Below are 26,419 nucleotides of genomic sequence, written 5' to 3'. Positions count from 1 at the left end.
ACTGTATGTATTGATGAAACAAAGACAAAGTTCTGTTATATTCTCTGAACAGCAGAGTAACAGGCAACACAAATAGACAGCAGCACAAGGAGTTGCGTAAAATGACGTGCCTTAGATGCCCATAGGACACATTGGACTCGCTTGCCTGGGTCAGACGTAAGCTAGGAATTTAGATTTCAGAAGATAAATTTTTAGTGCTGAGGAACAATACCGGGCTTTGCAAAAGTTCTGTTACACGGTTTCATGATCTTTCGAGATGTTTACATGTCGGAGTGAAAAATTCCATTAAATAAACTGAAAGTTCTACCTTATAGGCAGGTGTCCTTAATACAAGTTTTTTCTCCAGTGAAGTTGTATCAAGATGGAAGTCAAAAGAGTTGAGATATCTGCTCTCCTTCATGCTGGCCACAACAAGTCTGACAGAGCCAAGCAACTGAACATCAGCCGGATGACCGTCCACAGAGTCGCGGAGAGGCTCAAGAATGGTGAAGATCTTTCAGTGATCTTTCAAGAATGGTGAAGACCTGAAAGATCTTCACCATTCTTTAGCCTCTCCGCAACTCTGTGGACGGTCATCCGGCTGATGTTCAGCACAAAGGAGAGCAGATATCTCAACTCTTTTGACTTCCATCTTGATACAACTTCACCGGACAAAAAAATTTGTATTAAGGACACCTGCCTATAAGGTAGAACTTTCAGTTTATTTCATGGAATTTTTCACTCCGACATGTAAACGTCTCTAAAGATCATGAAACCGAGTGTAACAGAACTTTTGCAAAGCCCGGTATATGCAATCAGAAAAATATACTGTAGCCTGACAACAGCCTGCACAAAAATCCAAGAAGAGTCTGAAAACATGTGATAGCAGAGACATTTTTGCTTTCTCTCTGCCAAGATCAAGATAAACTCAAAGTATTATCTTTCACTCTCTTTTTCGTTCTGCCTCAGTAGACCATCAAAAACCACATTATGCTTTCACCAGCCAATCCATCATGGCTAAGTGTCCTTCACTGATCTATGATATTTGTAACCTACCGTACATTAGAATTCAGTACTGAGTGAATGTAGCTCACTGCAGGCGTTAATTAGTTAGTATCACATCTCTTCAAGCACTTTACAGCTTATTTTCTTAAGCACACATAACTGCTGTCACAACAATAAAATGTTATGCAACATGCAAAATTCAAACTTTTTCCCATCATTAAAAACACAGCAGACTGACTGTCTCTTTACACCTCTTTCCAATGGTAAAACACACACTGGAACATTCAGAAAGATGTATAACAAGCAGCTGATGTGAAATTCCCCTCAAGCATGAAACTTTATTAGTTATGAGGAGGGTTGTGTCCTTACTGAATGAAGGTTCTTAAAAGTTCTGTAGATTAACTTTGTTCTCACGTGTTGTTGACCAGGATGAGTTCCGGCGCTGGTTCCTGGCCAGGGTGCGAGTGATGCTGGCCCCGGGGAGCAACCCCTTCCACAGCCTGGAGACCCAGACCACCTCCCCCTCCTCCCCTTCCCCTCCCTCCTGCCCCTTCTCCTCCCCTGCCTCCCCTCCTCTGGCCAACGGACACACTCCTCACCCCTCCGATGGCAGCCCCGCTCAGGAGCTCATCAGTAGATTTGCCGACTACCAGCCCACACAGGTAGGAGCAACGCCTCCATAAGATCCTGTACACGATATTGTATTCATGAACGCACCAATGACAGACCACCTATCAGCTGATAGAAAGGTTGCCATGTTTTAATCATGTGCATTCATACTCCATATTTACAATACATAGTCAGATGCTCAATTTAAAGTAAATGCAGTTGGATTTTTGTGTCTTGGACTTTATCAGACTGCTTCTGCTGTTTGTTTTGTTTGTGATTTCAAGTGTATGTACAAGAATACAGTAAATCTGTCAAACAGTATTTAAGACAACTTTGTGTCTCACTTTTGTCCATCTTCTCTTCTGTTCTCCGCAGATTCGCTATTTTACTTTCCATAGCACAAAGTATTACTGGAACGATGAGGTGCAGAACTTTGAGGTTTTAACGTAAGCATTCTCTAAATACATTTTATAAATTTTATGAGTTTTTTTAACAAGTTTGCGAACTGTTTTTGGTGCACAAAACTCCTCAGTATGTGTTTTTGGCTAAGGACAACACACAGCAACATTGATAGCTAAATCTATTAATGCAGTTTAACTTATAAAGAGCCATTCAATAAAATGAACAAAACAAGCTAAACAGTAGACTAACATCACTAGTTTTGTTACGCGTAATTAAAAGTGTCCATTTTGTGCCCTCCTCCTTTAACCTATATTATCTTTATAGCGGCCTGGAGGATCTGCAGATCAGCTGCTCCTCTCTCCACTCGGAGCACGGCGCAGGCCTGACCAGGAACCAGCAGGAGTACAGGTGACATCTCTTTAGTGGATACATCACACAAGTGTACAAGCCATTGAAGGAGAAAGGAATCCAGCCTGTTGGAAACCTTCTTCTGTTGTTTAAGTTGTTTGCACAGTAGCTGCAAATTATAATTCCCTTGCTTATGAAGGGTGTAGCTGTGCACAACATTTATGGTTTAGTATGCACCTCACTTTTGGGGTCAAGGTTTGATAGACAGCAAATTGTAAAATTCTTATTATTACAGTTAAAGCATTAAAATGCTGGTGTATTTTCAGCAAAAATCAATAACAAGAAAAAAATAACAAATTTGTCAAATAGAGTAATGCTGCTTTTTAAGACTCTGAGCTTTATAGAATAAAAAATTACAATCATTCTTTTTCCCTGCAATGTTTGCTCTCCTTTTTCATATTTAGTATCCATCTCCACTGCTAATTAAGGCAGAACACTACACAAATAATAACTTTACAATACAGTTCATACTTTATTTATACTTTGCTGATCAAAAGCCCTTCAACTAAAGTGGGAAAACTAATCATTTGGCAATTTGGGTCAAAATGGAAACCTACATGTCCATTCAGTTATAATGTTGTGTGACTGCTATTTACCGTGTGTGCGTTAGTATGACTGAGTGTGTCTAAGTGTGACAGTCTGGTACACGACACTAAACACAATGTCTCTCTCACCTCTTGTCAGGAGACTGTTCTTCGGAGTGAATGAAATTGCAGTGAAAGTGCCTTCTGTTTTCAAGCTGCTTATCAAAGAGGTAGAACCCACTTTGCACTAATATATGCAGTGTTTTCCTTAACTTAGAGTTTCAGTTTTCCTTGAATGAAAGACTGTCAACTTGTGTGCTCATCTCATTGTATTTGCATCAATATTGCCACAATTAGTACACTCTCATGTCAAATATTAATAATGCGATTTGGTGTACAGCACACAGAATTTATAGACAACAAAGCTGTCAGAATGTAAATCTCTAATTATGAGCTGCTAATTTCTACTAGCTTTGAAAGAAATATTGATTTTTACATTAAGGATAAAAACATTATATTTTGTGTCTTTGGATTTATTTTTTTTTTTTTACAAGAGTGATTGATATCTTCAAGTCAGTTTAGGTGCCAGCTTTGGTCAGTTTGTAAGGAATTGGTTGCTACTTTTGCGTGTTTCATGATATATTTCTTAGAAGAGTTGAAATGTTTGGTTCATTATTGCTGCAATTTGAAGTCAAATTCTAAACATGCACTTGTTCTAGATAATTTTTCTTTTTTAGTCCTCCCATGATGACTGCATTTCTTTGGATATTGAATTGTTGATCAGACGAAATATATATATTTTAATTTGGATTATTTCAAAAATGATTATGGGGACATGTTGTATGTCTAATGAGCAGTTGATTTATTGAGAAAATAATGATCAAATTAATTGATAGTAAAAACTTTTTTTGTTGTAGCTCTACTTTAAAGTTTGCTAGCAGAGAATCTCATTGACATGAGAACATTTTCATACTTAAAAGTAGAGTCATTGTTTCAGTTGCGAAACCTAAAACAACAAACCGATACATGTCTCCTCTAGGACTGCCTCAGGATCTGTTTTAGTAATGTAAACAGCTCCTCCTCTGTTTTGGGAAATTTATGTTTGCTGTACATCTCCTACAGCGACTTCTTCGCTCTCGTTATCGTTCCTTTAGCCAGGTTTCTGTTGCAAATTCATTTTGATCTAACTTAAACTCCTTCTCTGCTAGTAAATACAGAAACGTTTCCAGTTTTGTGAACACTTGTCAAAGAAAACTATTTGGATTATTTACTTAATATACTTCTACAAGAGAAGTACTTAATTGGTCTTAATACTACACTAATGGGTCTTGCAGACAAACACAGTAATGTGGGTCACAGCTTGGGTAACATTACTTGGCAGACGTGTGTTGAACCAAGTTTTCTTGTGGTTTCTGATTTTCGTCACCGTAAACACTGCTTCAGTGTGCAAATATGCGCCACCAGTATATCTGAAGTTGTATAAATGATTAATGATCACACATCTTGTAAAATAGTTTATGCACACATGACAACATTCATATACAGCAGAATTTTCCTTTACCATCTAGATTTCATCTCCAGCAGACGTCTCTGTTTTTCGGTTCACCTCTGCATTTGCCACACTAATGCCTCTCTCTGTCTCCTCCTGCAGGTCCTCAACCCTTTCTACATCTTCCAGCTCTTCAGTGTGATCCTGTGGAGTGCCGATGAGTATTACTACTATGCTGTGGCCATTGTTTTCATGTCGGTCATATCCATAGCTACCTCTCTGTACACCATCAAAAAGGTGAGGTCTGCAACACGTTTAGCTTCTTTGTGAGACTGTTGCCTTTTATCAAAAGCAGATGTAACTAAAATGTGATCCAAGTGTTGCAACATGTTCATTTTTTTTTTAATGTAGCTATAATTGAAAATTTTCTGAAACACATTTTTGGTGGAAGTGTACCAATATGGAGTAATAGAAATGCTAACATATGATTTTTGTGAATACATTAATTGTAAAATGTGTTGCAGCACTAATAATATATTAGCCACTGCTGTATCATCCATCCCTAGTTTTTGTACTGTGTCTTCTCAAATTCACATGACAGCTTACTTTGCTTTTTCCTGTTTTTTAACAGCGCTAACGATAGGGCCAAAGCATGTTCAGGATGGTTCGTCCATGCGCTGATATCATGATGTTTTAGGGATAATGGATGGCTTGATTACTCCAAAATAAATTTAGGAAGGTTTCATGATCAGATCTTTCCCTGAGACACAACAACAGATCAAAATACAAGCTTTCTATGCAAGACACTGTAATTACTAAATGTCAGTAAAGACCTGAATGAGAAAGCATCTAAATGGTGTTATCTTACCATTAATGCGTCTTCTATCTTATTATCGATGCTGTTCATTTTTGTTTTAAAGGTTATTTGTGACGCTTGGCTTTTGATTTACAGTTTACAGTGTAGCGCGACAGGAAAAAAGAGTAAAGGGGAAAGTATATGGGTTATGTGGTATACACCTTCACCATTTGACCACTGGATGCCCTCTAAGTTTTTTTTTTTTAATCTCAGGTTGGTTTCCCCTGAAGTGGGACTCAGATATATGGAGCCCTACAAAAAGTACCACAGAGAATCACAGGAATGCATATTTAAAGAATCTTTGAAGTTTTCCCCGTCACTGCATGCGTCACAGTAACTGAACTACTCCAGTGCTATGACAGACCCGCTCACTGCCCCCATCATGTCTAATCCAGGGATTTCAGGCCAACATAAAGGCTCATCTGCACACGGTCTGCTGCCCCTGGACCCATAGCTCACAAATTCAAACGAAAACACTCCTGCAGTCACACAGGTGTTGGTGGGAATAAAGAAGCTGTAGAAGTTTTCAACTCCTGTTTTCTTTCTTCTCTTTCTCCAGCAATACGTCATGCTTCACGACATGGTGGCAGCTCACAGTATTGTCCGTGTGTCTGTATGCCGAGCCAATAATGGTTTGTCAGACTTTTTTGTTCTTGTCTCCTTTCTTCTTTTTTTTTTTTTTTTTGCAGATTTCTTTTGTAGAGTCATTTAAATAGTAGCACAGCATGTGTAGCTCTGTTCACTTTATTACTTTTCGAGAAAATGCTTTCCAAACCAAACCTGAGAGTAGACATTTTTCCGCTTCTACGCTGGGCCAGACTCAATTACACAGTCACCATGGCTGTCCTCCAGATGGCTGCTACAGGGAGACACTGCAGAGACAGTGGGTGTAGCATATGCGTTTATTCAAAGCAGTTTTTTATGGTTTTGCCCATGCTGTTGTATGTCTGAACACCTTTCAAAACCATATCTGATGCAGAGCCACTGACAATATCATCAGGTGTCTTATCACCTGTAGCAAAAGAAAATCGCTTCATGAGTTGTCCAAAGGAGAACACTAAGCTCGTGTTTAGAATCAGCCTTTGCTGTAGAGGCTCATACATAGCTTTCATTTTTGTTTATGTGTCCATTTATCGCCCTGGCCACTGTTGTGATGCCTCAGCGTTTTTTCCTGCTACCTCTAGAGGTGTGAGTAATGAAAGATGTGCTGAACAAGACTCTGATGTACACAAAATAATTCCTCATGCCCCTCCCTGTCCACCATCTGCTATTGTTGGCAAACACACTTTTCACCTTTCTTTACACTTATTTGTTATCTAGTGTTTTATCCCCCGTGATGCTCATCGCCTGCTTGTATTTAAAGCACACATTTGTCTCATTCCGCTACTGATGCCCTCGCCTTCCTTACAGATATCGAAGAGATTTTGTCTACTGACCTGGTGCCTGGCGATGTGATAGTCATCCCCAGCAACGGGACCATCATGCCGTGTGACGCCGTGCTGGTCAGTGGCACCTGCATAGTGAATGAAAGCATGCTCACAGGTTAGACGACAACTTTGTGAACTCAAATGTTGAAACGTTTTACTATGTAATTTCCAAACAGCAGACTGGTTTTCCTGTATATTTTGTGCAACCTTTTGTAATTTAAATCTACCTTTCATCAGGTGAGAGTGTTCCAGTGACAAAGACCAACCTCCCAAACCCAGGCCCAGGGGAGAGGGGGGAGGAGGCTGTTAGTGCCTACAACACAGAGGAGCACAAGAGACATACACTCTTCTGTGGCACCAATGTGATCCAAACCCGCTTCTACACAGGCGAACTGGTCAAGGCTGTGGTTGTCCGCACAGGTCGGTCTGGATGCCAAGATTTTAGGAGCTTTAATATTATAGTGCAAATTTGTTTTTAAAGTCTGAAACTCTTTTTTAGGGAGTTTAATTGTAATAGTGAGGCATTTATAGTTGATAAATATATGTTCTTCTGAGCTGGTACCACCTCTTGTGTAATCTTGCATCCTACAGTAACTTCAGTGTTTTGCTCAAGATGCTATATCCCTAACATGAGCTCAGTGAAGCTGACTGAAGTTGACTTTTTCAAACAGTAACAGACCAACAACGGTCAGAAACAACCTTCTGGCTCTTAAATTCCCTGTTAAAATAGCATGGGGAATTTCAGAGAAAAATGATCTTATTTTCACTCAGGCAGCCAGTGCTTTATATGATTTGCTAAATATGTGTTAGTCACATATCATGTGAGCTTTCTTTATAAGACTCGTCACCAAAGCAGTATCTCAACGGATAGGATGAAAGGAAAGCATAACATAATTTTGTTAAGACCTTTAACCTGAGACTTCTTTATCCAGGTTTCAGCACAGCCAAAGGCCAGCTGGTGCGCTCCATCCTTTATCCCAAACCCACCGACTTCAAGCTGTACCGTGATGCCTACCTCTTCCTGTTGTGTTTGGTGGCTGTGGCTGGAATCGGCTTCGTATACTCTATTGTCCTCAGTATCATGAACAAGGTAATGTAGGAGGTAACAGGGGCAGATTAAACAAATCTGTTTGAGGGTTTCTGTGAGAGAATGAAAATGAGAGACATGAGACAATGATAGCATTTGCTGCCTCTGTTTCTCTGTTGTTGTGGAATCATAAAGAATACATCATTTTTATAATATACATTATTAATAGACAGCTGATTTTAAAAATGTAATTGTTTGTTAGTTATGTGGGGTTTTTTTTGTTTTATATTTTAAGCAACAACTATTTAAGTAGTGCCCTGTTTCTTACTCGTACCTGTTAACAATCAGACCTGAATGCTGGTCAGTGAAACAGCCTAATCTGTTGACCACTGACCGGCTCACTGTGGCAGAGGCTTAAGAGAATTAAGAGATTTTTGCCCACTACATGGCGGAGTCATTCACAGTAACAGAGCCTTGATCAGCTCATGATGTTCTTTTTGCTAGCATGTTAGCACAGGATTTCACAGCATATCACTGGAGTCGTCGTTCCCACCATCTGACAAGCCATGCTCCATGGTCGTTGTTTTGGCCCTGGTTTGGTCTGCCAACTCCACAGAATATTTCCAGCATGGTGTTGGCTTGAGAGACTTTGCAGGGCTCTTGTTATGTCACCCTGGGCGAGTACAGGCACATCTTAGCTGCTACCGTTGCATCCATGAGGGAAGATTTTGACTTAAGAATAGAAATATAGAAACATAAATACTTTATTAATCCCTGAGGGGAAATATGATTCAAAAAGTGTAAGGAAAATTAGATTTTTACAGTCATATATCCATTGTTAATTCAATACCATTTAAAACAGAAACCGGTTAAATGTGGAAAAGCTTTTCTTTCTGAGAGTCAGTCACCGCTGTCTTTGACTGTAGGATTAGCAACAGACAAATCACTCAGATTGAATCAGTACTTTGGATTTTTTGTTGAAATGGGGTGAACCATGAACCCATGCTGGTTGTCAAAATGCACATTTATATATTGCTATGTGACAACTAAAGACAAAAAGATTATCAAACATGCAAAAGTCTGATCTATTTTTCCTCTTCCTGGCAGGTGCCAGCTAAAACCATCATCATCGAGTCTCTGGACATCGTCACCATCACTGTGCCACCTGCACTGCCAGCCGCCATGACAGCTGGCATTGTGTATGCCCAGCGACGCCTAAAACGCATCGGCATTTTCTGCATCAGCCCACAGAGGATCAATATCTGTGGGCAGATCAATCTGGTCTGCTTCGACAAAGTGAGTTTCTTACTTATTTTAATTTAGGAGAAACATAAAGCACAGTGACATGAACAGTGGTTGAAGTAGAACACTGAGAAACTGAGCAACTCAACTCATGTGGATGTTTAGTTTGGTACCAAGTTATATGAAGAAATGGATAATTACACACAAAGATCAACTTGAATTGATTAAGTTTAATTTGATCGTATTTCTTGTCTTCTCTTCCAGACTGGAACTCTGACTGAAGATGGATTAGATCTGTGGGGGGTCCAGAGGGTTGAGAACGGCAGGTAAGTTATTCTGAACTTAAATTTGAAAATGTGAAACTGCCAGTTATGATACGTTTTGGCTGCTTCCCAATGAAGCTTTAGAAATGTGAAGTCAATGTTTTATTTTTGCCCTTGGTCAGCTGATGTTCTTTTACTGATTACCTTGGGGAAAGGATGTGGAATGAAGTGAAGTATATTTTGCTGAAAATAAGTTTTAAATCCCTGGAAATGCTGACGTTTTTCTGAGCAGTTGGGGTGATTCTGCAGCATGAATTAGTGGTATTTTCATCTTGAGATGGCATGTTTCACAGCATAAAATCCACACTGTCAGTTTTTCTTCATTGCACTTCATAATCTTTTTTATGAGAGTAAAAACTTCACTTTCTTTGTCCACCATTTCCTTCTCCTGTCTCTCCAGTTTCCACCTGTCAGAGGAAAATGCCTACAAGGAGAATCTTGTCAAGTCCCAGTTTGTGGCTTGCATGGCCACCTGCCACTCTCTTACCAAAATAGAAGGCCAGCTGTCTGGAGACCCGCTAGACCTCAAAATGTTTGAGGCTACAGGCTGGGTGAGTCGCTCTGTGTCTAACCATAAGCTTCACATGAGGGCAGCACGGTGACAAATTGATTCCTCAGGTCACCTTTAAAAGTTGTCATCGGTAGACAAACAACAACTTGGAATCCATTTTGTATTTCGGGTCCCTCTGTGTGTGTCTAACAGAGATAGGGAATCAGAAGATAGCAGGCTAAATATTAGCGTGTCCTCCTACCCTATCTCCTAAACGTCTTTTTTACATGCACCCTTTCTTTTAATAGGCAGACTGAATACCTTTCAGTCACATAAAAGTCTTAATTAATAAGAGTGGGTACCATGGTTACTGTATCACTCGCAGCATGGATCTGAAGGCTGCATAAATTCGCTAACATTGATGGAGATCCTGAGATAAGAGAGGTGCTCTCCATCCACACCAAGAAAAAGATAACCCAGTGGTTTAACAGGACCGTAGAAGAGACAAGACTGTTAACAGACAGTGAGGGTTATACATTATACACAACTTCCTGGACTGTCTGGACTTGAGTGTTAGATGTCAAATATTACTTTTCCTCTCCAGGACAATCTTGGTATTAATGACTTAAAAAAACAATAAAGTTGCATATTCTATGTCTAAAAAAGGCTTTACTATTGTCTGATCCCTTTTGCATTTTTTTTGTTCTTTAATTTATTTTTGTTTGCCCAGATCCTGGAGGAGGCCACGGAGGAGGAAACATCTCTACACAATCGTATCATGCCTACTGTAGTTCGACCCCCAAAGCAGTTGTTGCCCCCACAGCCTGCTGTATCACCAGAACAGGACGTGGTATGTACAGCAACGCAGTTGTTCAACAGGAAACCAGAGGCCTTCTGTCTGGAAAAAGCTTAAAAATTTTATGAATATATCTATCCAGCATAGGGTGCAAAGGATGCAGTTTTTTTCAGGACCAGTAGTGATTATTAATCATCAAGGAGACTGATATGTGGAAATGACTTGCATTAAAAAAAAAAAAATCTTACACACAAAATGTTGTCGAAATACCTTTATTCATTATATTTCACATAAGTGTAACTAAAAGAAAACATTGACATTTAACATTTAAGTGTAGATTGTACTGGGAAATACTGAATATCGGCTCCAATAACTGACCACGATAATCGCTCGACCCGCAGTCCAGAAATCTAAACCAGATGTCCTTGTGCATCTAAATAGCGTCAATATACCACAATAGCACAACAGCAACTTATTTTTAGTCTTTACAGCTGTGTTTTTTGTTTTGACATTTTGTTTTTTTTTTCTCTTTTATTATAGGAACTCTATGAGCTCTCGGTAAGTAACCTGCTTCTTTTTCAAAATATAGTAATTAAATTACTTCATTCACAATCCCCATTTAAAGAACTGTAAACTTTAGAATGAAGCGCCTTCAGTTGTTTCCATAGTGTTCATTTAATTTTCATAGTGACTAGTCAAATATAAAGGTAGCTTAAAGTTGTAAAATGAAGCATGTTTTTTTGTTTGTTTACTATGTATGAAATAGGCTCTAATCTCTGTAGCATTTATAACTTTTTCAGCAAAACCTTTTGATTATTTAATACTTGCTCTTTTATTTGTATTATCTTCTTTTCTGTTTGAGCAGATGGTTATTTTGTCATTTTGTTCTCTTTGAAAACAATGCTAAAAGCTGCTGTTTTGTGTGTGTGTGTGTGTGTGTGTGTGTGTGTGTGTGTGTGTGTGTGTGTGTGTGTGTGTGTGTGTGTGTGTGTGTGTGTGTGTGTGTGTGTGTGTGTGTGTGTGTGTGTGTGTGTGTGTGTGTGTGTGTGTGTGTGTGTGTGTGTGTGTGTGTAGTCAGCGTATGAGATAGGTATTGTGCGCCAGTTTCCTTTCTCCTCTGCGCTTCAGAGGATGAGTGTGGTAGCTCGTTTACTGGGGGAGAAACGTATGGATGCCTACATGAAGGGAGCTCCAGAGGTGGTGGCTAGTCTCTGCAAGAAAGAGACAGGTGAGGTACCCAGAAACTGTAGCTGCTATGGTAACCATTGCAACTGTAAAACATTTTAAAAAGGTCTTGTTTCTTCCTGTTGTCCTGGGAAATGTGGCACATTACAGTGTCAAATCCAAATCCAGTTAGATTCTGTTTTTTGTTCCTCTTTGTCTACAGTAAAGCTCAGGGTCTCAAAAACTATTGATTGGAATTTGAACAATGGGTCAGGTACCTTGTGATGTGAACAATGACACTAAGTCTCATAAAGCATTTTATTTTTTGGCTCAGCTGAGGAGCACGGCCAACACTAACTCTCCAAGTAGGTCACTGCTAAGAACACAAATCTCCCCACATTTTTAAACCATTTTTCACAGTTTATATTAAATACTTGGGTAAAGTCACCTCAAGAATTAATGGTTTGTTTTTGTGCTATACCAAACGTGTTGAGGAGAAATCTGACCGGAGTTTAAAATCCACAGCAGTTTCTTATCTGTTCTTTACTTTCCGCCTGTCTAACTGTACTTTTTCTTTAACTTTCAGTGCCAGAAAACTTTGCAGAGGTTTTGGAGGGCTACACCAAGCAGGGCTTCAGAGTCATTGCTCTTGCTCATCGCCGACTTGAATCCAAACTCACCTGGCACAAGGTCCAGAATATCAACAGGTAGTGTGCTGTCTTTTGTTGTTTTTGAACTTAATTGCAAACATATCCTGAGAACTTTAAGCTGAAGACTACTGCAGCTTTTTAGCCTGCTACATCACACTGCTCACATTAAAAAGTCATGTCTGCATTCCTTTAGTAATTATCTAAATTAGGGGAAGGGAGTCAGTAAAGAATTACTCAAAAGTAAAGGGATTTACTGTGAATCGTATTTCTGTTTTAGGCACATTGATACAGGCGTGCAAATGTGTGTGTATTTGTGTTTGAACTAGGGATCACATCGAGGCAAACATGGAGTTCCTTGGTCTTATCATCATGCAGAACAAACTGAAGCCAGAAACCCCGGGAGTGCTGCAGGATCTTCATCGAGCCAACATCCGTACTGTCATGGTTACTGGTGAGAACAAACCGGTATTTTGCAGCAGTACAGTCAATAATGAGAAAAGACTGACAGTTGTGCAAATAACTTACTGTGCATGTACACTCAGTGTTTATCTTTGTAGCTGGTTAACCATCTTGAAGTGTCAGCACACAAACACCAACCCTGGAATAGATTCTGTTTTCTACTCAATGTGCCTGCAACAATAAAATGATTTTAGTTGAGGTTGGAGGTCAGTTTGCCTTAAAAGAAAAGGTCAGTTTGTCATGCAACATGTCACATAAAAGTTGAAATTATTACTGATTAATCAGCTGCTCATACTTGATGCTATTTCAAACTCAGGCTTCCTCTCCAACTCGATCGATAACATCACTTTGGAATGTAACTGAGCTTCTGTTTTAAGTCACCATCTACTCTCAGTCACAGGCAGGCACTTTTCCTGGCTAAGTGATTATTTATTTAATAGATTTTTAGTTCAGTTGACCCTCCTGGGTGCCTTTGAGGTCAGAAATTTGAGTGTTTTGTTTGACGGTAGATCTAAAAGCATAATCAGAAAAGCTTGCAGGAAAAACAGCTAACTTTGATATGACTTTGAGGTTCTGTGGATCTCTGTCCATTTTGCAGGTGACAACATGCTGACCGCTATCTCTGTGGCCCGGGACTGTGGAATGATCCCTCCCAAGGACACGGTCATAATAGCTGATGCCATCCCTCCCCATGATGGACAAGCAGCCAAGATCACCTGGAGATACGCTGACAAACCTACCAAGACGTCTCGCCTTGAGGTGAAGTGATGGAGCTAATACTAACTCAAATATAACACGTAGTTCAGATGTCGCTCGTAGAGAAGAAGCAACAGGTGATGTCCCACAAACTCAGAGACACAGTAAGGCAGACATAGATGCCTTTACAATGTGGAAAGATGATTTTAACCCCATGTGTAGAAGAAATGTTCATACAGACACTGAAATGTTCTTTTTCATGTCCTTTCCTTGTATTAATAATGTAAGAACCAAACAAACTTGAACACTTTGGTGATATATAAACTGTAAGGTATCTTTTGTGTGAAACACTGTGTGTCTTTTTTTTAAAGGGTGTCCTCCATCTGTGACATCTGTACCAGCGTTTCACTTTCACTGAGTGATATCTGTCATGATTTACTAGTTAAAGCAGTAGTTTACGCTTTTCTCAGTGTATAAAGACAAACGTTTCGACACCAAAATAGATTTATGTAGATAATGCAGTCCAGCATAGCCGCTGAATATGATGAATGCCAGCCATGTAATCCTTTATTGTTAACATACGGTAGTTTAAAAAGTTTGTTCGACTCTCTAGTAAAATATTGATTCTTATATTCTTTTGTTATAATGTGTTAAGTCTATACTGCATTTGAATTACTTTTAACAGGAAGTGAACATAAGCCTGGAGGATGTATGTCACGTAGATGAGCCCAAAACACAAGAACTGTACCATTTCGCCATGAACGGAAAATCATTTGCTGTAATCGCCGAGCATTTCCCTGACATGCTTCAGAAGGTACGACGTCTCCTAAATAATTAAAAAAAGACTAAATATTTTGTCCAACTGGAGAAAATAAATGTAAAACTTAGTCCTACTCTTCAGAGGAATGTTTTTTTTGTTCTCATGATATGCAACATTTCGGCTGTTTTTATTGTGTTTTTGCTTTGCAGTTGGTGTTGCATGGGACAGTGTTTGCCAGAATGGCTCCTGACCAGAAAACCCAGCTCATTGAGGCACTGCAAGGAGTAGAGTGAGTATTTAAGTCATCCACATGATGCAGCTTTGAAAAATTATTGTTGATCAGTCTTTTAATATTTATTATTATATCCCCAGTGTTTGCTGCTTGAGAGTTATGTAATCTGGAGTGGTAGAAGCACATTTCTGTCAAAACCTGAAAAAAGTTGAATTGACAAAAAGATAAAATGATTTTTTTTGGTGTAAACACTCAAAGAGATGACATTAAGCTGTGAGTCTTTATTTTTTGTTTGCAGCTACTTTGTGGGAATGTGCGGAGATGGAGCCAATGACTGCGGGGTACGTACAGCAGCCATTAAAGCATTTTCTGCTATGACACTAACTGGTAGTAATGGCCATATATTAGTTGCAAAGTGTATATAAGCTTTATTTCTGTCTTCCTTCACCCAGGCTCTGAAGAGGGCTCATGGTGGGATCTCTCTGTCCGAGCTCGAAGCCTCAGTAGCCTCTCCTTTCACCTCAAGAACCCCCAACATCTCCTGTGTTCCCAGTCTCATCAGGTTGTCTTTTCCTTCTTTTATTTACATTCTGTTCTGTAAATATGTGTATAATTGAAAAGGTGTGAGTTGTCAAGTTGAGAATCAAAACTAGCTGCAGTGATATCAGAAACATCGACTGTTTGTATGACAGTTTGGCAAATGGACTTATTTAGCAGAGACTGTATTTTGTAATAATATGTATTTATGGTCCTTTAGGATGTCGGCTGTGTTGTCATGGTTGGAAAAATTTCAGTGTTTAGTCTGGTTTTGTCCATGTCACTTTAGGCTTCTTATAATGCTGATGGTGTATGTGACAATACTATACCATATAGTTTATATACACAAATAAACAATTACTCACACCTCTGGGAGGAAACTGTAACTTTTCCGGTTCTGTGTTGGATAGAGAAATGACACCGTTTTTTCTTGCTGTTCCAGGGAGGGACGTGCTGCTCTTATCACCTCCTTCTGTGTGTTTAAGTTTATGGCCCTGTACAGCATCATCCAGTACATCAGCGTCACCCTCCTCTACTCTGTACGTAATACTGCCTCAACGGTCAACAGTAACTGTGAAATCAATGAGATTCCATGAATTTATCTGATCAGTACTCTCTTTTATCTTTGTTTAATTAGATCCTAAGTAACCTTGGAGACTTCCAGTTCCTCTTCATCGACATTGCTATCATCCTCCTTATTGTCTTCACCAGTAAGTCCAAAAAAACCTTGAGTCGTCCCCCCCCCCCCCCCCCCCAAACTTTTAGTCTTGATGATGTTAAGCTGTTTCTCATCACCTGAAATGTTCCTTTTCTGCTCATCTTCATCATGTATTCTGCTCCTCTTCAGTGAGTCTGAATCCAGCCTGGAAAGAACTGGTGTCGCGCCGCCCTCCATCAGGTCTGATCTCAGGGCCTCTGCTGTTCTCTGTGCTGACCCAGATCCTCATCTGCCTGGGCTTCCAGACCATTACATTCCTTTGGGTCCGACACCAGCCCTGGTACACGGTCTGGATGCCACTTACAGAGTGAGCAGCTACTATTTTATCAAACATGCAGCTCCCAAACAGAAAAGCCTCATGCCACCACTGTTGGCGGGATTTGATCAGAGAATAGTCTCATAGTGCATTTAAACAAGTATCAAGCACGGTAATATTTTGTATGTTGGCAACAATGTGAAAATATTCCTCTGTCCCTCCTCAGTGTCTGCAACCTCACATCACACATTAACATGTCCGACCACAACGACACAGAGATAGACGACCACAACATCCAAAACTTTGAGAACACCAGCCTCTTCTACGTCTCCTGCTTCCAGTACCTCATTGTTGCCATCGTTTTCTCCAAAGGCAAACCTTTCAGGCAGCCAAGCTACAAAAACTGTAAGAAACTCGCTTCTAAACAGCAATAAAAGCGTCCTAAAACTGGTTGCAGTTACTTTTCTACACTGTAATTTTGTGCTTGTGCGTCCTTTCCACAGGGCCTTTTGTGGTGTCGGCCGTGAGTTTGTATGTTTTCCTGCTGTTCATCATGTTCCACCCTATCGACAGCATTGACGAGTTTCTAGAGGTAGGAAGACATGAAATATACGGCGTCACTCTGCTCCAGTGTGACCTTTATTCTCTTAATATTTTATCATTATATAAAGGCTTAGTCTGTAATGTCATAAAGATTTAACTGACTGAAGTGCTGCAGACACACCAAGCCTCAAAACTGTTGATAATAATCACTTTAACGGTTTCTCTTGTCAGCAGAGTTATAGATGTTTCTCTGTCTGTACAGATTGTTTGTGTCCCATTTGATTGGAGGTTAAAACTTCTCCTCATCATCGTGGTCAATGCGGCCGTGTCTGTTGTGGTTGAGGTAAGACACACACGATAACACGGTAACAGTAGATGTTTTTCTCATGTTCCGCTTTTGTTTTTCATGCAGTGTGCTCATCTTTGTCTCATTTAGTTGGACAGCAGGATCAATCTTGCGTCGTTAGAAGACATTATGTTGTAAAGTGAAACTATCTTGCCATTGAAGAGACAAACTACAGTATCTGTAATAGTTAATACTTCAAGTATGTGATTGTTTTAAACATTTTTTGGTGAAATGTGTGGCTTTGCAGGGGTTCTGAAGTTTTTCAAAGTAGCATAATTTTGTCTTGTCTTTTTTTTTCAATAGACAGATCCTTTGTAAGTTTTTGTCTGTACAACTGCACAACTTTGTGTGACTTTTGCTGACCTGCTGACTCAGTGGACCAGTGTGTCGATGTTTGTCTCCCTTTGAGATGTTTGCCTTTGCATACGTGCACTGCTTAGCATACACCCCAGATAATGCTTTTTCCTTTCATCTTTTAAGTGAATTTAAAAAGGCAACCACAATGATTTTCCATATGATCAAAAAATTCAGCACAGTTTGCATTATTTTTAGACTATAGCATCCATGCACTCTCTCCTTACTAATTTAATTCAATTTTAACCTCACATGTAATGATTAACACACAGCTTACTGGAAGAAAAAGTCACGTGATCTCTTAAAGCTCTGGTACAGTGTGGCTCTAGATATCAGTTAAACACCTCTCTACAACAACAGCAGGAGCTATGTGCAATCAAATTAGCCTCTCTGTAATTCTTTCCCCTGCCCACTGCGCTATTCCATAGACCTTCATCCTTGACATCGTCTTATGGAAGCTTGTGTTCAGCCGAGACAAACAAGGCAACTTTGGCATCACCCCTGCTGCCCCGACACCACAGGTTGGGAAAATCTGCCACCTTCTTCTCTAGCCCTTTTCCTTTTCCTCTTGTGTGGTGTTTCCTCTTTCTGTCCCCACTTCTTTCTCTAATGTTGCGGAGCACACCTTTCTAATGTAACCGCTAACCAAAACATGCATGTGCCAGACCCCAGTCTCTTTCTGATCTGTGTCCCCCGATGCCTCCGTGTTCAGGATGTGATAACAGTCACAATCTAACTCGAAGACAAATATTTTTCTTAATAAAATCTGTGTGTTTTCAAATATAAAGCTTTGGATTGCTGCTGAAAGAAGGGCATTTGTACAGTTACATTTTAGTTTCAAAACGTAAGAAAATTACAGTTGTGAGTCGGAAAGCGTTGACATGAGACAGGAAGCAGTCGTAGATCCATGAGGTTGGATATTGGAACTATAGCATAACTTCTTTTCTAACCAGCTGCAGAAGATATGAGAAATAGCAGAAGAAGTCATTAGATTTCAGCAATGATGATAGTAAAAGCAACATCATCCTCCTCTTTGTGAAGCACACTGTTAAAGTGGAGATGTTCATGTCAATGCAGTTTGACTGAATTTTCTTTAAGTATGTGTCGAGTTTCGACATGTGCTTCTATGCTGTATATCACATTTATCAACTGCATTGGAAGACATTATAGTAACATATTAAAATTTTAACGTTTCCAAGCCTAGGATATCTCCCATTGCTTCCCATTCTTCTTCCCTCATCTACTTTGCCTCCAGTTCCAGTCTGTGGCCCTAATGAGCTCTATTTCCTGCCCTTATCTGTTAGTTTCCCTGCTAGCTGTTAGTTTCCCCATCAAGTACAATGTGTTTAAAATTGAAGCGGTCAAACTTAAATGTCTGTGTCATTGAAAGGTTAATCAATCAAATTTTATTAATTTACATAATTTTTTATTTGTAAAGATCTGCTGTGGAATCCTCGGTTTGTTTGATCTTTGACTCCATGAGCTTGTTTTTAAGGAGTAGGCTCAGCCTTTAAGCTGTGTAATGCCAACTCCTTTAAACTATTATCATGCTGAATTTTGTTTTGAATGACTTGCATGCATGCAAACTTTTGCAGTTTAATGTTGCACAGAATTATGCATGCATATTGCAAATCCAGTTGTGCCTATTCAATTTTATATTTTTTTGCATGTTATTGCTGTCGTAGCATGCGACTGTCTGATTGGTCAGTAAATGTTGTTTAGGAAATCGGAACAAAGCATGGCACCGTTTCATGGAGTCTGTTGTCTCTCCCTTTCTTCCCCTTGTGACATTTTGGTGTAATTAATCTCTTTATCTTTCGCGCCGTGATGCTTTCAGGGAGTCATTGACTTGCGAGGGTACAAGTGTCTGTCTCGGCTCTGCTGTCCACGCAAGATGATGCCAAAGGCTCGCTACATGCATCTGGCCCAGGAGCTCAGTGTGGATCCCGACTGGCCTCCAAAGCCAACAACCACCACTGAGGCCAAGCCACGCCCAGAAAATGGCTCTACCTATCAGATCATGATCAACTCCTAGCACCCCCACAGCCTACAACTATCCAATCTCCACCTGTCATAATAGAGACATGCATACAAGCTGTGTTTAGTAAATACCCATTCAACCTATTTAAATGGAAGTGTCACCGGATTGCTTGTCTTCACTATCCTTACATCGAGTCCTGCAATATTGCAGCGTTACTGCAAAAACCATTAGATTACACACAAGTACCAAAAAAATGTAAGGTTTAGTTATTTCAGTACTCTTCTCTGTCAGGCTCACCCCATCACACGTTCTCAGGTTTCATTTGCATGTCATGAAATGTCATTTAAACATTATTGCCATCATGCTCAAATCCCATCCTCAGTTGCAATGTCTGGTCACCAAAGCTGAGCAGCATTTGGCTTAGACTGGGAGGAGGGCTGATATGCCAGGTCAGATTTGTGCATTGAACCTTTCAGATCGACTGCCAATACAGGTTCAACATCCCCTCACTAGAGAGCAAGAGACAGGAAGTCCCACTACACTTTAAAGCCATATCCATATAGTTGTTCTGTCGGATAGAAGTTGTTGTTGTTGAATGCTGGAAGTAGTTACTTTTATAATTAACAAGGTCTTTAGATTTCATTAGCAACCACGGTTCTGTTGTTTAGTGAAGAGCATAATAGCCTGTGCACTTCTTTCAGAGAGTACTAACACAGACAATGGAGAAGTACATATAGGATCAAAGTGATTGTAGCTTGAAGAAGGGTTGTATGTTGTCATACAGGTAAGTGCAATGTGACTGGATCTGAAAAGGAGCATACAAAGATGGACTGATCATGAAACTAGTGTGTAAGAGTTAAAGAAAGGTGATGGAAGAAAGCACTTGGAGCTGTGACATTCTGTTTATGGATTAAAAGTGTGTAGATGGATTTAGTCATAGAGCAGCAAGAAGCAACAAAATTCCACTCGGTGTTTCTTTGCACGGGTCATGGCTCATGTGAGTAGTGCAGCGTCTGATTGCTACTGTGTAGTGGTCTCACACAGCTAATGTACGTAGAATAATTTTCATGTGGGACCCTAACCACCTGGCAACCTCTTTTCAGAGAGTATATATAGAGAAAAGGGACTCTAAAGGGCACAATGAACCCCAATAGTTAAATGACATAACTCATTTGAGACCAATATTCAGTCAGTTTTTAGCTTGGAGTCATAAAATGGCTGCTGTCAATGTTTTTTTTTTTGTTTTTTTTTTTACAATTGCACACTCCAAACCTATCTAAAGGCATAGTACACATTTGGAAAATAAAGAAGATTGATTGAAAATCAGTTTTAAAATTATCCTGCTCCACTTGGCGACTTTTATTTGATCTAGCGAAATGTCGGAGAAAAAAAAACACTTTGACGTTACAAGTTGGCAAACCAGGTGTAGGAAGGTGGATTTTTAAAATTGCATGACTTAATGACAAAACACATAAATCAAAACATATTAGAACCAAATAACCTGTAAGGTAGTTTTTTTCCTCATAATTTGGTCCTTGCTTTTATAAACAGTTAAGACCTGGAGTATAAAATAACAATTAAATGACTTTAAGAGAACAGTGAGGAAGACAGATGTGATGGTGCAGGCTGGGACTTGTGGCACGGCGTCCATTGTATATATGTTTAACTGTAGGGTTTTTAACAAAGATATGATTAGATATAAATAAAAAAGAAAATTACAAAATCAAAAAGACAGATGTCATCTCAGCTTTTTAGCCATATTTGTGTCTGGGATCCTTTGGAGTATGAAATTTGTGACAGACATCCATGTCCCCAGAGGATCAAGTCAAATGAGTTTTAGTGCTGATGTTATTAAATAGGAACGGCACTAAAAACTGAAATTCATGACTGAATTCCTATCAGCCTTTATAGTACTTTGACATTGATGCTAAACTATCATGCTAACAATTACTCTGTTTTGATAAGTGCTAGCATCATATGCTAATACCAACATGACCGCTCTGGTACCTCCCCTCAGTCCATACTGCTTTGCCCCACTAGTAGTAAAAGTAATTTACCAGCAAACTTGTCTCTACTTTCCATCTGTCAGAATATATTTTCTAGTATGTAGTGAGCTTTGTACACTCATCGCGAAGTTGTTCCCGTCTCTTAACCTTGTGTTTGCATCTATGAGCCATGTCCAGTCAGCAGAAAACACACAAAGACTTGCATGAAGCCAGCTCCCTGTTGTCATGATCTGACCACTTGATGGTTGCAATACTAGAACTATTACTACGAATATACAACATTACTGTAGAAATAAGCAGCATTTACATTACCATCACTGTACTACAAGAAAAATCTGCACCAGAAACCGCATGCGTCTGGCCAGTTATCTTGGACAATTATCCACATGCATGAGACCATATGAATCAAAGCATCCTACATCTTCAAACTCCTTAGAGATTGGCTGCAGAAAGTCACAAGTACGACTTCAATTTCCTTTTTTAAAGAAGATTTCTTCCTGTGGAAGATTGATTATAAGCGTGATAGAGAGTAAATTAAGGCAAGAAATTGTGCATCTCATCTGCCTGCTACTTTGGCTATTTCAAAGCATCCATGTAACAGCACACCCTGCATAAACTGTATGCAGATACACAGCTGTATCCATGTATTACACATAGACTACCTGCATAGAGAGTTAAGGGCTATATCTTACGTTCACTGCTCTTCCTTTGACTTTCTAAAGTGATGCACCCTGAAATCTGTTCTTTGACACTCACCCATTAGACTCACTAGACTTTGAAAGTAGCTCTAAAGTTTGCAGTTCCTCCTTAATGAAACCTGATGGTGGAAATTCAGTCTGTTGAAACTGATTCCAATAATGGCATACTGAGCAAATGGAGCAGAGCTTTAGAGAAGCAGTTTACACTCCTGAGTAGGAGTCTGACGACTTCTTATTTGCGTTTTCAGCCATGAAAATGGAGAAACTGCTAACTTTTTACAGCCACATTCAAGTGTTCTGTGGTAGTGATTGAAAGGGGAGATTTATGGTGAAGTGTCACTTTAAAACAAAGATGTGTTGCATCTCACATGCAACAGATTACCAGTGTCAGTATAACGGTATACTTTGCATAGCAGTCTACCTTTCATGAATTGTATAGTTTCAGTATTTTAAGAGTCCTTATTAGTGGTTATGTGACGCCATGTCAAAAGAATGTCGAACTAAATGTAATGTTGCTGTCCTTCAAAAACTAAGCAAATTATGTCTCAGACATCTGGTAACAGCGCTGTATTTTCTGACCTTTCTGTCATGTATGTCACTGGACATCACATTTATCTTGTCCGTTAATTATGCATAATATTGAAACAAAATCACAACACATTTCTTGTAATGCCAGTATCATATTAGTAAGGACAAGATTTTAAAGTTGCTGAAATACATGGTCTGTTAAGATATATGTAATAACATTTCATATTCATAGGAAATTTGAGCTTCACACTGTTCAGGATGAGTTAAAATGCAAAAATGTAACCAGAGTTTCCATGGATGCATTGTTTGTTATTATTATTATTTTGTGGGTGAACTGTCAGCGTGAAAAGGAGGACGTATAGTTATGATGCAGATGTGGTGGTGATGTGTACAGATGAGAATTGCAAAATGTGGTTCAGACTGACATTCTTGTTCCAGTTTGCAGAACGATTCTCTTCCAGTATGTCATCAGAACTTATGTCTGTTGGATTTCTAAAGTGTTGCTGATGTACCTAAACACTGGTTCCATAAATCACACCAGTTTCTCAGCTTTTGAATTATTCAGTGGATTTTTTTTTTCTCAAGATACCTACTGAGGCTAAGATTGAATGTTGTATAACAAAATTTAATGCAATGCAATACTAGTTATTGATTTTATTTCCAAAGACTTTTCATCGCAATTGTGCTGGTTGTAGAGAGAATTAAAAGAGAAAAGTTTAATTTTAGCCTGTAGTCAGTGCTGTCAATTGATTTGACCCAGCAGAAGTGGACTTAAAGGGGTGATAATAATATTAGAGGTTGGATTTTATCTGTATATATGAGATGTACATTTCTAGCGTGAACATAAAAGTCAAAATATTTAGTTATAAAAATGTATGTTTTTTTGAATTATCAAAGGGCTGGTGTGTCTTTTTCCACTTTTTTGGTACTGTGTTACAATCAGTCGTCTACTTTTGATTTGTACTGTCTGTTGGATTTATTTGTACTTTCACTTTTGTTATGGAGTTGCTTTATCTTGAATCTTTCTTATGTGGGCATCAATCCTGGGCATTTATTTCACAGTTTCAATCAGTTATTTCAAAGTGTGATCGGGGCACGTGCATCAGTATTTGCTTTGTCTCGGGTAAACAAAATGCAGCAAATGTCTATTTTAGACGTGGAATGAAGCTGAACTGTAACCATCGTACATGGAAAGTTTTGTCTCTGCAGTTTGTCTCTTGAGGTTTCTAAAGTAGATCTGTCTGTCAGCTTTTGGTTTTCTTCTCTTTTGCTTCAAAACTTTGTATCAATCTGAGAATCTGACACAAGAAGGGAATATACTGTAGTATGTTTGGCGCCTTCGCTTTGCGCTTTCAAAATTTAAGCATCATCTGACAATCTTTTTTTTTTTTCCTGATCATCCAATGTGTGTATTTTACTTCATTTGGAGATCTTTTTCTTCAACTCTTCTTTTGCATCCATGTAAAATTAAAATGTAATTGGCGAGCAGAATGTGCATTGCTGTTCGATATCAGCGATCTGTTGTAGAAATGATTATATTGCTGCTAGGAGCAAAAAAGATTCAGTCTCAGCTGTGTCCTAACTGCACCTTGATACATAAAATTTAATTTAAGAAGTGTAAATACTACTACTGCTTCTCTTCTACGCTACAGTTCTGCCTTTTATTGTAACACAGCTGTGTCAAAGCAATGGATTATATGCTGAAACCTCTATGCTCTTACACAGGTACATCTTATACTGACTGTTCAGTTGGTATTGGCCTCTTACTCGCATCATGTATTTAAAACGAACCATCGAATGGCATTGAGATTGAATCTGCCGAGTAAACAGAGACTCACGTGGATGTTGTTTCCTCAGGGGACTGTGTCTATGTGTAATGACGAGAGGAAAAAAAAATTGAAACCCAAACTGAATAAAAAATACACTTGCTAAAACCATTTATTACAGACTGTCTGTATGTCTACTGTTTCAGGACAGTTTATTTGGTGTGCTTATTTTTTTGCAGCGCCCTCACCTCAGCAAGAGGCTTGTCTGAGCTATATGTTTTTTTTTCTTCTTTTTTATTGGCAGAGATGTACATTTTTTGAAATTTTTTGTACTTTATAATTTATTTTTTATTTATTTTAATTTCATTTTCCCTGACGATTGTATTTCAGATTCATCTTGATTTCTTTCTTTTCAATAAATGTTCTCAAAGCAGCCTTCTGCGTGTCTGTGAATAATTTGTGTTGGACATGAATGTGATACAATAATGCTGCAAAAGTTACAATAAAGTCATTATATGTTAATTAGTTAAGCCTTAAGTAACCAATATGTAGCACCAATGCATATATAGAGAGTTTACTCACTTTAAATTAGTGCAGTACCTGTGTTCATAAAATACCTCATAAGCTGACAGGGATTATTTAAATGTATGCATGAGCAGCTCATAAAGGATTGTGGAAAATGGGAGAGCAGCAAAGATTATACAAGTTGTGTTCTCGAATTTCAGGCACAATATATATCATTCAACACAGTCTCGTGAAACATGCATTGTTGCCCCATTCTGACAGATTAAAACAAGAAATGTGGACTTTGGAAGAACCGTCCCCCTTTATTGAGACATACAGTGGGGGTCCAAAAGTCTGTGGCCATACTGGCATGTCATGTACATTTAGAAAAAAAAATCATTTAACGTATAAAAACATTTAAAAATACATTAAGTTAGAACATGTAAAAGGAAGAACATATTTAAGGTTCTGCACTGTTTCAGGGTCATATTTAAGTGTCCAATGTGTGCCACTGACAGTAGTAACTGTTGTATACAGAAGGTCGGATTTCCTTGAGTTGTATCTTTGCTTTGAAGCAGCCTTCAGATGACGCTCAGCTTATTAAATTAAATAAACTTGCAGCCATTGTTTACTCTTTATAAATGTGGATGTACCTGAGGTTACTAGCAGAACATTGCTCACTAGCAGTGTGATGGTGGAAACGTAGGATCAGACTATGAGAGTCAAGTCAGACTGAAAGTTGTTAAGGAGGAACTGCACTGATCTCTAAAACACTGCGGAGAATAGATCACTTGTATGAAAAGCAAGATCAGGGGGACCAAACACACCCTGAGAAGAGCAAAAACATCAGCATTTGTTCACAGAGAGAAACTGTTACTGATCGAGAAGTGAAGAGTAAAGAGCTACTAGCATTTTACAGTGGATGATGCAAAGTCCTGTTTACTGATTCTTTCAAATTGGAGCTTTGAGTATGCACCTGCAGTGGTGAGCAGCCCTTATTTCCAATGGTGTCACGAATACAGCTTACTAATGGCTTCACAGGTCCTGTGTGAATTATGGTATTTCTTAACAGCACCAAAAATGTGTTGTCCTGCTGTATAGTACTTTTGAAAACGACTGACATCCACAGATCTTTGGATTGTCCTGTGTGACTCTGTGAACATAACAACAGCATTTAACCTTCAGCTAAGGACACATTAACTGCAGTCACATACTCAGCATGTAACCGGCTATCAGTGCGGTTTGTCTTTACTAGGTCTGAACTACAGCTACTCATTCAAATTTCCATTTTATCAATCATGTTAACAGTTTGCTTATTTAAATATGCTATAGTGCAGCTGACAGATACCACTCAGTACAGTGCCTATTTTTTTTACCACATTGTATGCTCTCCTTTAATTGGTGGTCTTCTTACAGAAAATTAAAGCACAGATGATTGAACCGGCTATTTTTTTTTTTTTTTTTGCATTGTAGCAAGTCAAGCCAATCCACTGTTAATATTAATCACATATTAATCACATTTAAAGCAGCAGCTGTAGAGCCAAAGTACTTTCCAGGAGGAAAAGAAGGCTGTTGCCATGACTCACCTGAACAAGGCAAAGACCCCACAGTGTTATTCGGGATGTGAATTCACAAGTAATCCAA

General features: G+C 39.0%; 1 protein-coding gene across 1 annotated transcript in view; it reads left to right on the top strand.

The window, feature by feature from the left end:
* atp13a3 (ATPase 13A3) overlaps positions 1-24,704 on the top strand; it is a 42,115-nt gene extending 17,411 nt beyond the window's left edge. The window contains exons 5-34 of the mRNA XM_022194716.2: positions 1,413-1,646; positions 1,969-2,039; positions 2,320-2,403; positions 3,088-3,157; positions 4,579-4,713; positions 5,832-5,904; positions 6,683-6,814; positions 6,937-7,119; positions 7,632-7,789; positions 8,834-9,022; positions 9,233-9,294; positions 9,692-9,842; positions 10,512-10,631; positions 11,118-11,135; positions 11,652-11,805; positions 12,328-12,448; positions 12,718-12,842; positions 13,449-13,609; positions 14,232-14,360; positions 14,516-14,595; positions 14,837-14,879; positions 14,991-15,100; positions 15,518-15,614; positions 15,713-15,785; positions 15,923-16,100; positions 16,276-16,454; positions 16,553-16,641; positions 16,855-16,935; positions 17,721-17,813; positions 19,130-24,704. Coding sequence (XP_022050408.1) covers positions 1,413-1,646; positions 1,969-2,039; positions 2,320-2,403; positions 3,088-3,157; positions 4,579-4,713; positions 5,832-5,904; positions 6,683-6,814; positions 6,937-7,119; positions 7,632-7,789; positions 8,834-9,022; positions 9,233-9,294; positions 9,692-9,842; positions 10,512-10,631; positions 11,118-11,135; positions 11,652-11,805; positions 12,328-12,448; positions 12,718-12,842; positions 13,449-13,609; positions 14,232-14,360; positions 14,516-14,595; positions 14,837-14,879; positions 14,991-15,100; positions 15,518-15,614; positions 15,713-15,785; positions 15,923-16,100; positions 16,276-16,454; positions 16,553-16,641; positions 16,855-16,935; positions 17,721-17,813; positions 19,130-19,327 — 3,591 coding nt within the window. The 3' untranslated portion in view covers positions 19,328-24,704. The remainder of the gene's footprint in view (positions 1-1,412; positions 1,647-1,968; positions 2,040-2,319; positions 2,404-3,087; positions 3,158-4,578; positions 4,714-5,831; positions 5,905-6,682; positions 6,815-6,936; positions 7,120-7,631; positions 7,790-8,833; positions 9,023-9,232; positions 9,295-9,691; positions 9,843-10,511; positions 10,632-11,117; positions 11,136-11,651; positions 11,806-12,327; positions 12,449-12,717; positions 12,843-13,448; positions 13,610-14,231; positions 14,361-14,515; positions 14,596-14,836; positions 14,880-14,990; positions 15,101-15,517; positions 15,615-15,712; positions 15,786-15,922; positions 16,101-16,275; positions 16,455-16,552; positions 16,642-16,854; positions 16,936-17,720; positions 17,814-19,129) is intronic.
* The last annotated feature ends 1,715 nt before the right edge of the window (positions 24,705-26,419 follow it).

Source organism: Acanthochromis polyacanthus, chromosome 4 (assembly GCF_021347895.1).
Source record: "Acanthochromis polyacanthus isolate Apoly-LR-REF ecotype Palm Island chromosome 4, KAUST_Apoly_ChrSc, whole genome shotgun sequence".
Classification (NCBI taxonomy): domain Eukaryota; kingdom Metazoa; phylum Chordata; class Actinopteri; family Pomacentridae; genus Acanthochromis; species Acanthochromis polyacanthus.
Note: the sequence above shows the minus strand (reverse complement) of the source record. Positions and strands in the feature narration are given on the sequence as shown.